Raw genomic sequence first — 15,203 nt, forward strand, 5'->3', positions numbered from 1 at the left:
ACTGTGGCGAATCTTGTTATTAAGTCCAAATCTTTGATGGAACGAGTTGTCTTTGATTTCCCACAGGAGGCAGCCAGCAAACGACCTGTGTGTTTTGTTCATCGCTGTAAAGACTGACAGGCCACATAGAAGTCAAGGGCCGAGAGACTGCCGTTTGAATGGCATTCACAAACTGCAGAGAGAAGCCACAGTTGTCTGATTAGACCATCCTCCTCTCAATCCTAATTATGCAGAGCTGGAACAGAAGCAAGAGGCAGAGAAGGCCCTGCGTCATTAGCTTTAATCAACCCTGGATACCCTGAAACAAAAACAACACACACGCACACACGCACATATACACAAACAACCAGCCTGACAGTGAGTCAATACCTGACATTCATCATTTCGGTCCTTTTTAATTACTGCAATGAATTCCCTACATGGCTCCAGTCACCAGTCACCTGCTATCTAAACAGGCTTTATTGTTAAGGTTTTGCTTCGTACAGACACAAATTTACTGGATAAATAGTCTGGGCAGTCTGGCTTTGTACTCTCTATTGTGAATGTTAAATACAAAAAAATAAAATAAAATGCATCTTTACAGCTACTGGACTCAGGATTGTGAATGAAAACAAAAATAAGGTCTCATATTCCCTCTCTGATGACGTGTTTCTGTTGTTGCCTAAAACTTGAATCTTTTCCTAAAACCATTAGGCTTTATTATCTGATGTCTCCCTGGTGTGTGAAATGTGCGGGTGATTACTGACGTGGAGCACAGCCAAACTGCAGGCCCAATTCACAACAAGTGCCGTGTGAAAGTCTGTGTGAATGATGCAGAATTCATTAGTATGGATGTCACAGTCCCCGAATGACGCAAACCAGCACTCTTTGACGCGCCACACATGTATGACTGCATAAAAACAGCAATTTGCATATATTACTTGTCTCGGTAGCAGCTGTCCTGCCCACCATAAATGTGTTATCATACATGATGAGTGTTTGTTCTGAGAGGAGTAGAGGACATGCTGTCATAGCCCCAATTCCTGATTATCGTCATTTGGTTATATTAAGATGCAGTCTAAGTTTTCCATGTGTTTAGTCATTGACCTGTAGTTTATATTAGGGCATTATATAAATGTTGATAATGAGCCCATGTAATGTTAACCCCGCTGTGTTTGCTGTTGAGTGCAATGCATTGTGATGTAGAATATAGGATTGGTTTGTAGGATACAGTGACCCCTGCAGGCCAGTAGTTGTACTGCTGTTATCATGTGTATGCCTGGCAGAACGATATATACTGTAGAGGTAAAACAACCAGATGAATCAATCAATGACTGATATGTTATAAATATTAAATATACAGTAATTGACAACATTAAAAAATTATTGATGAATTTTAACTTGATTTATTCGTTTTGACAGTGAAATGAATTAAAAGGACGTCAGTAAACACAACTAGGAATATGAGCTGTAAATATAAAAGTAAGGTAATTCATAAATAACAGTAAGGAAAAGACTGATAAATGTTAAAGTAGGTACACACTGAGCACAATGTGCTGTGGTACATGGTAACAGCAGCGCAACGCGCAAGGGAAAGTTTGTTTCCTGTCGGCTTCTGTACTTCCACCAGGAAGTTGCTACTATTTCATTCATTGTGTACATGATTCTGCACAGTTTGTGAACTATTACAGCTGAATACAACACCTCATTTCATAATGCGTAGAAGAACGGAAGCTCAAGCATCAAACAATGAACGTGTCAATGATGATAAAAAGGTAATGCAACGTTAACGACACCCAGCTGCTGATAGCTACTGTACATGTGACAGCAGATCTCTGTTAGCCAACATTAGCTGACTGACTCCAAAAGCAAATAGTTAATCTGTTCGCCAGTCCTAGTTCTTTCAGATAAAGGGCTGCTATTGACGTTTTCCTGCTCTTATACTGATTTTACACTGCTAACTTTATCTGGAGTATGACACAGTATGCGACATTATCCCCCAGTTTTCTACCCAGAGAAGAATAACCGAATGTCCTTCAAAAAACTGCGATTCTAACACCTTTTTGCGTATTTACAGCTCACTCACCCCTAAACCTCTTCGGAATCGATTTTGTAACAAATGTTAGTAACTGTTCTTTAATTCGGCATGCATCCAGAGCAATAAAACAACAACGATATATGTCAGTTACCTGGGGAAAGATTAATCGTCTACCACAACACACTATGGTCACCCTGATGCCCTCATGCAACCTTTAGGGTTGTGATAACAACCGAATATTATCGCAGGACAAGGAAACTGAAATTGCTGAAATGATATCATACATGTACAGTTGAAACGTATGTATGAATATATAAAAAAATATGAATGTTTTCCAACAGGTCAATGTGTGACTTAACATTGCATTTTCTTTTCAACATGAATTAGGATCGGGATAAAAAATTGCACAGCCAAGCTGTAACTGAAGGCAGAGCGTCTTACGGCTCTGTGCTCATGACCATTGGAAAGTGTTTACTCTTGATCATCTTCGTCCCTCCCTTCCTCAACTATGCATCGCTGCAGAGAGAAGGACAGATGCTCATGCCTAAAGGTACTCTTATCTTAGGCAAAGTCATTGCTCTTTCAAACTGATTTCATATCAACTTAAAAAACTTTTTTAATATATTAATTAAATGTGTTGATTAGACTGTCTCTAGTGGGAGACTGTCAGTACTTTTTTCTATTACGTTTTCAAAGTCTGTTGTTGTTGTTCTGTCCTTTTCCCTCTTACATCCAGATGGCCAGATTGTTGATGTTGGTTTGGGTCAAAAGATGCACCTTTTGTGTAAAGGAAAAGGACAACCAGCTGGTAATAAATCTTATGACAGTATTTTATGTTCTGCCATGACTGGTTTTCGTTTAAGTTATGAAACAGGATGAATATTTTCTGGCACATGCTTCAATGTCTGTGAGGCTTGTTTGTGTTGTTTTGCTGAGCCCAACCTAACCAGTTTGTTTCCCTTTCTTAAGTCATACTTGATGCACCAGCTGGAATGTCCTCAGATGTTTGGTTGCATGTCCAAGAAACTGTGGCCACGCTAACAATGGTGAGTGAACTGACACAATTAGCATGAATTGTATTGAATGGCTATGTTAAAACGGGGCGGCAGTAGCTCAGTCCATAGGGACTTGGGTTGGGAACCGGAGGGTCGCCTGTTCAAGTCCCCGTCCGGACCAAAAAGCGTGGACTGGTAGCTGGAGAGGTGCCCTTGCCGAGGTGCCCCTGAGCAAGGCACTGAACCCCCCAACCTCTCAGAGCGCCTGTCATGGGCAGCCCACTCTGACATCTCTCCACTTAGTGCATGTATAGTTAAAAATTAAAAAAACAATTAAAGCAAGTGGGCTCATCAGAACTGAACAACATACCTCAGGTGAATATATCTCATACAGGTGAATTAGCACACTGACATTGCTTTTGCCTTTGACCAAGAAGATCCACTGTGGTGAACTTTGTCTAGAGTCAGTTACTACTAATGCAGCAGTGTTGTTTGTTGTCAGGGTCATGTAGGGACAGTCCTTGCAGTGGCTCTGCCACGTCCTCTCTGCTCAACAAGGACTCAGTACAGCAGAAAGTCTGGGCTGACAGCCTGCCCCATGTTGTTTGTCTGAAATGTGACCCAAATGAGGTCACAGGCTTGTTGGGAAAGGGCCTAGATACATCCTAACAACTGAATCACATAAGCAGTTACAAAAACAAACTTACAGTGCACTGTGTACACCACCTCTTATTTTTCAATGTTACTTTGCCATCATGCATTTTTAAAGGACCTTCACAGGATAGTGTGGGGCTGAGTCCTTATTGAGAGCATGATGTTATTGAAAAATTCCCATAAACTTGTGATGATCGTGTTTGTCACACTGCTCAGGTCTGTACCTATGACAGAATGGGACTGGGCTTCAGTAAGCGGTTGATGCAGAATGAAACCACAGGAACTGAGAAAGTTTGGGGGATGTCAACAACTGGACGGTCAGTATACTATTTAAGTTGGCAGTCATTTTGAGTGTAACATTTAAAATGTAGGTTGGCATTTTTCTGCTGTACACAAATTCTACACTGTAAACACAATGTCATTGTTTCTAATTGGTGCTATCACTGCCACAATGTGATCTGAATGAATGAGTGGGCTGTTTTACACCTGCAGGGCCATCTGTCTTATTTATCTGTTGTAGCTGAGTTTGTAAAATTAATTTGTGGAAATGTTGAATGAGACATGGTGCAGATGAATCTGGGTCTGTTAAGTGCTGACTGCAGGTAGCCAAAATCTACTTTGGAGAGTTCTTTGGTTGACATATGCCTTTTGTAATGATTGTGTCACCAAGGCTGCAGGAGGAAAAATATTTTGGGCTGTGCCAGATATTTTTGTAGGAGGAGATACAGCAAGTCATATTCCTCCCCCTCATCAACAAAAACTGCTGATGACTGTCATAATTCATGTAGTGTCTATATAACAACCAAGACAGTTTTTTGTGTGAGCTAAACAACTCAAAGGACGACTATCGGGAACAGCAACTATTTTATTATCCATTCATCTGGATTTTTTTTTAAATTAATCTGTTAAAGGTACAGTTCACCTCCAAACACACAAAATGTTTTTTGTGTGTTGCCAAGTGTTGGAGATTTCAGCTGTAGAGATGTCTGCCTTCTCTCCAGTATAATGGAACTAGATGGCACTTGGCTTGTGGTGCTCAAAGCTAAAACAAAATTGTTATGAAAACTCAATAGCAGTGTCTTCATGACCTGGTTATTCAAGAAATCCACAGACCTGGTTGTGAGCAGTTCCACGTAGGAACTATTTTCTCTCTAATGAACTTTACCTGCCAGCTGTATCACTGTGCAAACAGAAACATGCATCTACTCATGGACAAGAGGCTTGTGTATGTGACAGCATGAGATGTAAACATTAACGACATCCTCCTCAGCTGAGCTGTAATGTTAGCTAGCTCAGTTGTGCTACATAAGCTAGCAGTAGATGCACGCTTCCTTCTCAGTGATACGATTGGTGGGTGTAGTTTGCTGTAAAGAAAATAGTTCCTACATGAAACGGCTTGCATGAAGGTCTGTGGATTATCTTGAGTAACCCTGTCATGATTTATGGGAAGAGACATTGCTGATCAGTATTTCACGTGTATTTTTTTGGCACTTTGAGCACCACAAGCCGAGTGCCATCTAGTTCCATTATATGTGAGACAAGGCAGACATCTCTATGGCTGATATCTCCAACACTTGGCAACTCACACAAGACAATCTAGTTGATAAATAGCATGACAGTTGAGGGAAAAAAATGTATTTCCTTGAGCCCTAAATATGTTTTTGTATTGCTTGTGTCAGTCCAAACCGAAAGATCTTTAGGTCATAAAGACAGTGGCGGCGGCACCCAATTTTCCTGGAGGTGCTGGGGGGGGCTTGACTATTAATTGGAGGTGCTAAGGAGTTGTGGATATAGCCTACCAATATAAGCATGCAGAGTCCAAATCAACAAAAAATCATGCGCATTGTGGAATTAGAGGGACCACACAGTGTGGACGTCTTTACAGGAGAACGATGTGTCTGTTATTGTGATTGCTTGCAAAGGCATTGATGATTTTATCTGCATCCAGATCTTTGGTCCTCCTGCTATTTGGTTGAATTGGTTGATCCTGGTTGATCACACGAAGCCGCTTAGGGACCAAGAATCGCTCCATTTTTTCATCAAAGCGCCCGCCACACTGTTTCCGCAATCACTTCAACCTGGCGGGGGGTCAGGTGCTGCGCTTGGGCAGGACCTACCGTTAATAATGTATTATCAGGCACCCGATAATACATTATTTATGGTACATTCGCTAATTGATGCATTAGCCTATTCATAAATAGCCTATTAATAATATGACCACCAGATAATGTCACACAATTGAACAAAAACAATTTTATTCAGTGACAGTGAAAAAATGAGAATTTCTTGGGGGTGCTATGGGGGTGCTATGGGCTTCTTTGGGGGTGCTGAAGCACCTCCAAGCTCCCCCACAGCGCCGCCTATGCATAAAGATAAAGAACAGAACAAATCAACAGATTCTTACAACTGAGAAACTGAATCAAGCCAATTTTTGTAATTTTTGGAAATATCTCATCATCTCTTCGATGGATTGACATAAAATTCATGGCTTCCCAAGGATGCATTTTGGTGACCGCCTAATTTTTTAACCAGCACCATTATAAAGTCAGATGTTTGACTTTGGTTTATAATGAAATACCTGCAAAACTAATGAGATTCCCATCAGCCTCGGCTGTACTTAACATTAAGCGTTAATTAGCAAATGTTAGCATGCTAACATGCTAAACTAAGAAGGTGAAAATAGTAAAATAATGCCTGTTTAACATTAGCATGCTAGCATCGTCATTGTGAGTATGTTGACTGATTTTCCATTGATCAGTTAATTGTTTCTGCAATAGATCTATCAGACTGTCACACAAGCTACAGACCAACCCTAGAGCTACACCACACTCAGTGCAGTAACACACATCACATTCACTTTTGCATTATTTACCACTGCACAGTAATTATCCACTGGGGTTCAATATTTCCATGATGAAGTGGCCGTTTGGGATTTCTCATTCATGTTGCAGCCAGCACAGACTGATATGTGGACACTGCGTGCCTTCCCCTGCTGAACACACCATAGCTCTGCCCAGCCTCACACTGTCGTGGGATCGGGTTCTAATCTTCTTGCATTTGACATCATAACATGTTTGTCAAACCTTAAATCTGCCTCAGGGATGAGCTGGTGTCGTTCACCGGTGGTCAGCAGTCTAGTTTACCTTGGCATCTGGCCCAGGACGCAGGCAGCCGCCCATTTGGGATGCAAGCAATCAATATCTCAGAATTCAATATCTCAAGGAGTTTGATGACTACCTAACCTTAACCCTGGGAGTCTTGTGAAAACTCTTCATTTCAGTGTGACACATCTGGTTTGATTTATTAGCACAACAAACCCAGGACAGCAGATGGCTCTCAGAGAGGAGCTGCTGCATCTCATGTAATGATGATGCTCCCTCCGATGATAGAAGTTTGCTTGTGATTGTGTTTTTTCCTGTGTGTTGCAGTGAAAAGGAGCCAGCAGTCCCCTCCTTTATGCAGTCATTTGGGTTTTAGCATTGCAGTTTATTTTTGTGTCTCTTTTTAGTAACTCTAATTTTCCTCTTAGGTTATCTTTGCTTTTCAATATGACTCCTGATAAACCTTTGAACAAGTAGATTAGAAATTAATGAGATTAATGATGAGACCTAGTCCCACCTAGCTGAATAAATAAACCTGCTGGCCCAGTTTGCAGCTTGTCCTGGTTTTGTGCCGAGACAAATGAGTGTTGCTGTTTTCCAGGATGGTGGATGATCTGCACCGACTCCTGCAGGCTGCTGGAATAGCCAAGCCCTTCATCCTGGTGGGCTCTGAGCTTGGCACACTCAATGGCAGGTTTTACAGCCACATTCATGATGTGTAAGTATTGTTTCATAAAAATACCATTTATACGCATAAAGGTCTTGTCATGATGGGTACTACTCAGCCTGTGAAAGGAGTTGTATAATATCATCTATGGCTCCTGAGGAGCCTTGTTATTGTCTGTAACTTATGAGTCCCCTAACTTTACAGAACTGCAATTTGTAACTTTGTGCCAAATTACATCTATAAAACTGCTTATTTAAAACTGTTTACTCTTCAGGCAGCTATAATGCATTAGTGCTCTAACACTTCAGGAGCGGCTCTGCTCTTAAATTTGGTTTAAATAACTTATAAAAATGTGGTTAATGCAAAGTCAATCGGTTTAGAGTCTGTTTTATATAAATGAAAGAAAAATGCTTTAAAATACAACACAGGCAGACGGTTAAACCTAAAATATGCTAAAATACCATTTGTTGCACTTGTTACTGAGAAAATACTGATATATTATATTAAACATATGTATTTTATTGTATCAGCTGTGTTAAGGCAGACATTTTCTAAGTGTGGTGTACACTGTCGTCATCTGAAGGTGTGAGGTGAACTAAAGGTGGACCGATCAGATTAAAACAAACAATGGCATCTTAAAGTTTTGGAAATTTTGTTCTCTGTTTATTTCAGTTCAATATTTTGTTTAACAACATTAATTTGAAAATGAGCACGTAGAGTCCAAATTTCATAACATTGTCATAACATAAGTTTAGAATAAAACACAAAATAAAACGAAAGTATTCACTTTTTTAAAAAATTTTTTTTAAAGATTATTTATATGGGCTTTTTGCCTTTATTGACAGTACAGAGAGTGAAATGGGGAGACAGAGAGAGAGTGGGGACTGACATGCAGCAAGGGGCTGCGAGCCGGATTCGAACCTGCGGCCGCTGCAGTGAGGCAATGCCTCTGTACATGGGGCGCCGGCACTATCCACTATGCTACCGACACCCCAGTATACACATTTTTATTTAGAATATAAAGCAATTGTAAGGAGATGGATCTGGGAGGATTTTGAGGAATTGTTTGTATTGCTTCAACCTCACCCTCAACACGTTTGCATGTGTGACTGATCAGAACAGATCAAGTAGATCAGACAGATCTACATTACATAGGTAGGTGTCTGAATGGAGGATGACTGAGGCTGAAACAGCGAGTGAAGCTTTGGCTGAGCCTGTGTCGTGTCCTGTGGCTTAGGCTCTGGCTGAGCCTGTGTCCAGAGCCTAAGCCATAGGACACGACACAGGCTCAGCCAAAGCTTCACTCGCTGTTTCAGACAGAGCTACAGCCTAAGCCTGTGTATTTTTGGCAGCAGGATGGTGTATGTGAGGTTGAATAAACTTAAGTGTGTGTGTTCATGGTAATGAAGGAACATGTCACCTAATGCAACAGAGTGGCTCATTGATGTTTTAAATGCTTTTTGATTGGATTTGTTGATATAATAATATACAGACATATTCTTTATGTGTCTAACCAATCAGTGAATTGATCTCTACCTAGTAGAGCTGGTGAGTTTGGGAGGCACTGCATACTGCATATATATAATATGGTTTACAGTGCCTCCCAAAGTCACACTTAAAGAAATATATTCCAGTGTCCATTCCCATCACCCCCCATAACTCAGCCATCTCAGAGTTAAAGTAGTGATTAACGTGACAAGTAGCCCGTACCAGGGATGAAAGATTTAGTATTTAATCAGGCATGATGCTGCTGCCGTTAAGGGAGAAAATTAAGTAGTGGTGAGTGGATGACACCTTTCCAAATGGAAATATTGCCCCTGGAACTGGTGTAGCCGATGTGTGGTCATCTGTCTGTGGGGACAGAGGACCGACGAATCTACAGGAAGACAGACGGGATGACACCATCCATCTCACACTCATTACGGCCTGGGCCAGGAGGGTAAAGTGGACAAGGGTAGTCAATGAGTCTTGCTTCATCTGAGTGTGTGTCCTCTCTTTGTCCTCAGGCAAGTGTCAGACCTGGTGCTGATTGATCCCATCCCAGAGGACGTTTTTGAGGACGAACAGTGGAAAGAGTACTGGTGAGTTTATAGCTGGTTTCTTGGGTGTAGGGAGGACAGGACTGTGGGGAAAAAAACAGGAGAGGAAAGGAGGCAGGAGCAGGGGATGAAAATGGAAGAGAGAAGATGGAGAGATGTTGAAGAAGCAGAAACTAGAGAGGGATGTGAAAAAAGTGGAATGGAAAAGAAGATTGAGAAAAGAGGAGCGTGGAAAGGAGCAGAGAGGACGATAAGGAGCTCTGAAGGGCAGAGAGGAGCAGATAAAAAGCGAGAGGCAGGGAAGAGGAGAAGAAAAAAGGGAAATGTATCAAGAAAGAGGATTAGGATGAGGAGAGTGGAGGCAGAGATGCAAGCATGTTTCACAAGTGAAGCTCCAAACTCTTCCCTTATTGGCTTTTATGGTGAGAGTAGTTGATTATCTTTGCTGGGTGGGGCTCATTAGCATGATTAATTGGAGGCCAAAGAAACTCATTAGCTGATCACACTCTTTTAGCATGAAACAGATGAGGGGAGCGCGAGGGTTTCAGCGGTGCTCGGGACTGAGTGACAGAAAGTGTAATAACACTGCTTTAATCCTCCAGGCGAGATATATGTCAAGTGGTAGTCATTGTCACAGCATATATCTCATTATGCATTAATTATCATACAGGGGGTCGGGTTGTTATTAATGATAACCGGGAGTGTGAGTGGAGGAGGAATGTTGGTTGGTAGAAGTGTTAATTATGCAATATTAACAGTATCTCAGATTGTTTACAAGTAAAGCGTGTCATGTGTAAGCCTTAAAGGTATTTCACTGCTGAAGAGACCGTAATTAATCAGTTATATAATTTAGCAAACCATGCTAATCTTTTAGATGTCACTGACAGCCTAGCAGCAGTGGCTACATAATAAACAAATCTCTGGAGTGTATCTGTAGTGTTTGTTTTTTCACTTACAAAGCAGATCAGAAGGCTTTTCTTTTGTTCAAAACCCATTAGATATTTTTATCTTAAGACAGCAGTGTCTATCATTTGATTTTTTTTTCTTCTGTAAAGAATTAAACATTAAAATTGTGATTAAAAGAGGTGAAAAAACATAAAAAGAATAATAATTCCTCTCAGTGAAAATCAACATAATGGTCTTCTTATCATACATTTTTCCATTTGTCCATTATATTCAATTTTAAAGCTACAAAGTGTGCTACATGTTCAGATCCTCGCTACTCCTGTTAAGAAATAAATTTACCTTTTTGGTAGTATACAATTGGATTTGTATTTCTTTTATAAGTAATTACCCATACTTGAACACAGTAAGTGAAGTAGTACAGTAGCATAGAAATATAGCAACAGCAGAATGGACATTCTCATTCAAATCAACATAGAGTGCCCCAGGAATTAGTCCTAAAACCAAGAAATGTGTTACAGTAGCATTTTAGCACTGTGGGTTCCCTCATCTTAAAGTCAGTGGGCTTTTTAAATGGGCTCTTGGTTAGATGCTTAAAATAAGACCTGTGGTCAACACAAGCTTAAGAGACTTTCAGTTTTTTTCTACAACCTAAAACATGTCAGTAAATATCCCACTTGTGAATTTTGAAGCATTTAGGTGTCTTAAAAGATACTGCTACTAACAAGGGGTCAAATGAAATTACAGAATGTCATCACGCCGAACATGGTTTTTGAGCTTCGCTGTGGGGTTGGCGTTACGTCAAGGGACTGTGGTGTAGATCATTTATAGCCTAAGGTTAGCTCTTTAATTCTTTTACATTGTGAAGATTGTCTTGTTGGAAACATGTAAGTATCATAAACGCTTGTTTGCCACAGAGCTTATTTTCTGCAATAATCCTTAATCCAATGAAAAAACATGGATTTCACTGTTTTAGTATTTGTATTTTTTATTTTATTTTTTTTGTAAAATAAACAATAGTGGTTCTATCATTGAGCCTTGAGGAACCCCAAAAGTAAGCTTCTAAAATTCAATGAAAGGTTCAGTGTGTAGGATTTAGGGGCATCTATTTGCTGAAATGGTACATAATATTTATAACTATGTTTTCATTAGTTTATAATCACCTGAAAATAAGAATCATATTTTTGTAACCTTAGAGCCATTTATATCTATACATGGAGCGGGTCCTCTTGCATGGAGTTTGTCATGTTGTGCTGCAGTCACCCAGAAGGGACAAACCAAACAGTGGCACAACATAGGACCATTCATGTTTTTCCCTTGGCCACTGTAGTTCTGTTACACAATTGGCACATAGGAGAAGTTTCAGTTTTGCACTTCACCGCTAGATCCTACACACTAGACCTTTTATATGATTTATTTAAAGATATTAATACCTATGTAAAGGTTAGATACTTAATCAGGAGTGTGAAACCCCTCTACTGATAAACTGTAAGCCATGGTCAATAGTGTCAATTGCTTTTATGCCCCCATGGTATATTCACTATTTTCTGTTGCAGTTTCTGTCCCTTCACAAGTTTTATCAATGGTAGCAAAGTGGTTTTAAAAGAGGTTAAAAACTATATTTCTGTTCATGTAGTATATTTTGTGATGTCACCCAGAACCAGGAGTTCACATGTGCTTAGATATTACAGAGGGAAGGAAATATCAACTAAAATCAAGTAATCTCATTTTGAGCATGACTCCGTGACTTGGTGCATCTGTAATTCCGTCCACCAGTATTAGCTCACATCTTATATAAGCATGAGTCAAGCCAGATAAGAAATGGATCCCTTAAAATGGCCTAATTTGTACGTGACTCAAAGTGGAGCAGCACCATTTATCAGGAGTATGTGTCCAATTATCCTCTGATTAATAGGCATTCATTTCACTGAGTACATGACAGTGCAGCCACAATCCAATTATTCTGTGGAGAAGCAATAGAGAAATGAAACGAACCAAAGACTTACATTTACGGTGTAAAAAATAATTTTATCATCGGTGTCTGACGTCCATGGGAGAGTGAAAATAGAAACAGGAATGACATATACAGTATGAAGATAGAGGAGATGCAGCACAACTCTACGCATCACGGCATCCTTTTGCCAATGGCATTCGTCAATGTGCTTATTTTCCTCTTCTTCTTTTTTTTTTTTTTTAGTGAGGCTGTCAGAAGTGTTACAGTATTCGGTGTACAAGATAAGTACTGCAGAGGGGAACAGGGCTGCACCTGAGCAGGATTGTGGGGAGACTGTATCAGCTTTGCACTGGGACCCGAGGATTTACACATCAAAGAGCCACTCATTAACAGAGGCTCACTCCCAAAATTAGTTCTGTTAGATCTTACAAAATGAATCGCCACCATCTCCCGAGAATGGCGTTCTTGTGTTTATGTGCGTGTCCGCGTGTATAGGCATTTGCTCGTGTGCACTTGTTGTAAGGGGTCAACTTTCTGATTTGGGATTTTCCTCTGCAGACGTTGCAGCATGTGTCTCATTTCCTCGCGGGCAAAGATAATGCTGCTTGATGAAAAATCAAGCAGTGGGTCTAGCATCAGAGATTAGGAGAAGCCCCAGTGTACGTCTGGACAAATTACACTCTGGATGAGAGCCATTGGTTTGAGTCACTCAGTGCTGTCAGTCTTTGTTTCACCAGCTCAAGCAGTAGAGGCATTGCATCTCTCCACTCGAATACAGACAGGAACATTCCCCACATTTCAGCATAACTCCTTACTATGTATGTACAGCATCCCTTGCATCGGCTTACTTTGTTTCATTACTAGGATGAAACACACACCTCATGACCAAAAGTAAGCAAAGAGATTATAAAAACACCCATATGTGGTTGAAGAACCTCTCACTCCAAAGCTATCGACACTGCTATGACAGCACCCTTTCAGCCACAAGAGCATTATTGAGGTCAGTTATTGTTGTTGAGTGACATTCAAAGTTCCACTTCATTCCCAAGGTGTTGAATGGAGTAGAGGTCAGGGCTCTGGCTGCTTTGTGCATGGGGACATTGTCATGTTAAAACAGGAAGGAGTGCTTCTCAAACTGTTGCTGCAACATCGAAGCACACTTTTGTCTAAAATGTTATTGTATGTTGGGACATTCAGATTTCCCCTAATAGGAACAAATGTCATGTTTTGACTTTACTGGCTCACTCCACATTAACTGTGTTCCCACAGCAGGGTATAGTTGCACCAAGTCATGCTGTTATAGTCCCACATGGTACCAGGGCCGATGGTGGCAAACTTGGGGACCGTCTCCCCGTCCTCAAACAAACTGTATCTTGGGCTTAACGGATCGGACTATCACAAGTGTGTCTGTGTTGGTGACTAGAGAGGAAGCTCTGTTTTTAGTTTCTCTGTGGTCAGCTTTCAGTTTTTTTGTAGCTTCAAACTAAATCTGCTTTAAAATAGTAGCCTCATTACTGTTTACTTAGCATTTCAGCTGTATTGGAGTTGCATTAAAAGGTCCAGTGTGTGGGATTTAAGGGATATATTAACAGAAATTAATATAATATTCATAGCTATGTTTCAATCAGTGTATAATCACCTGAAAATAAGAATCATATTTTTGTTACCTTGGAATGAGCCATTTATATCTACATAGGAAGCGGGTCCTCTACCACAGAGTCCCCCATGTTGTTTCTACAGTAGCCCATAACAGACAAACCAAACACTGGCTCCAGATAGGGTTATTCATGTTAACACATCAGCCCACCATAGTTTTCCTACACACTCGGCACACGAGAGAAGTCTCAGTTGGTTGCAATGTGCAACCTCACGACTAGATGCCACTAAACCCTACACACTAGACCTTTAAAGTTACTGCTGAGGAGTTTAGGTGTAGGCAATTAACCCCTAATGTCCCTGGTTAGCTTTCAGCTGGGGACCTTTTGTTGCATGTCATTCCCCTCCTCTCGCTGCCCACATTTTCATGTCATTACTGTACTGTTATTGATAGAGGGCAAAGCACTCCACAAAAAATAATGATGAAGTTGTCTTTTGGTAAACCAGTGGGAGGCTTTTATTGTGAAGCAGCTATTGGAAATGTATATACCAGGTGTTTGTGCTCTTCAGTAGAAATGTAGCCCTAGGGGTACACTGGAGTACTGCAGGAGTATTATAACATAATAAGTTCATTAAAAAGTGTAAATGTGAGTTTGATAAACCCCATTTATATTCACTACTCCTATTTTCAATGCAGTCATTAACTGCCGTAAACTGTCAATAGCTGCAACAAACACAACTTGTTCACATTTACCCAGTAACTGTGTGTTTCTACCTAAAATGTTATGCACTAGTCAGGTGGTACTCAACTGAAAAAATAGTTAAAAGGGGGTAAATTATTGAACAAAGTTTGAGGACCACTTGTCATGAGCATCTGTGCACTGATTTGTCAGCAGGTCAGTTTCAAATATTGCAGAGAGGAATCGTAGATCGCAGAAACAGCTAACAACAGGCCTTGCTGTGGTTTGTCCAAACTGGTACACCTGTCACATGACCTAAGAAGATGTCACTGTGGGCTTTAGGAAAACGTAATGGGAATGTTTGACTATTTTCTGACAGCATTTGAGTAATCAAGAAAAAAAAAATCACATTGAATACAAATGTTAATTGTCTTTGTACCAAGCCCAAACCATGAATAACATGTCGACACATTTGTTGCCATATGTTGTATTTTAGAACAATCATCACTGGTCAGAGATTCCAGCTGGAATTAGACAAATGCCATTAAAGGTCATAATAAATCTAACTAAAGGAACCACTGATAATTCTTTAATCTT

General features: G+C 40.4%; 1 protein-coding gene across 1 annotated transcript in view; it reads left to right on the forward strand.

Moving 5' to 3' along the window:
• The first annotated feature begins 1,595 nt into the window (after nucleotides 1-1,595).
• Nucleotides 1,596-15,203, forward strand: part of si:dkey-122a22.2 (uncharacterized) — a 32,237-nt gene continuing 18,629 nt past the window's right edge. Inside the window, exons 1-7 of the mRNA XM_050047183.1 lie at nucleotides 1,596-1,754; nucleotides 2,405-2,567; nucleotides 2,754-2,825; nucleotides 2,987-3,063; nucleotides 3,883-3,983; nucleotides 7,369-7,485; nucleotides 9,441-9,515. Coding sequence (XP_049903140.1) covers nucleotides 1,695-1,754; nucleotides 2,405-2,567; nucleotides 2,754-2,825; nucleotides 2,987-3,063; nucleotides 3,883-3,983; nucleotides 7,369-7,485; nucleotides 9,441-9,515 — 665 coding nt within the window. The 5' untranslated portion in view covers nucleotides 1,596-1,694. The remainder of the gene's footprint in view (nucleotides 1,755-2,404; nucleotides 2,568-2,753; nucleotides 2,826-2,986; nucleotides 3,064-3,882; nucleotides 3,984-7,368; nucleotides 7,486-9,440; nucleotides 9,516-15,203) is intronic.

The sequence above is a fragment of the Epinephelus moara genome, chromosome 6 (genome assembly GCF_006386435.1).
Source record: "Epinephelus moara isolate mb chromosome 6, YSFRI_EMoa_1.0, whole genome shotgun sequence".
NCBI lineage: Eukaryota > Metazoa > Chordata > Actinopteri > Perciformes > Serranidae > Epinephelus > Epinephelus moara.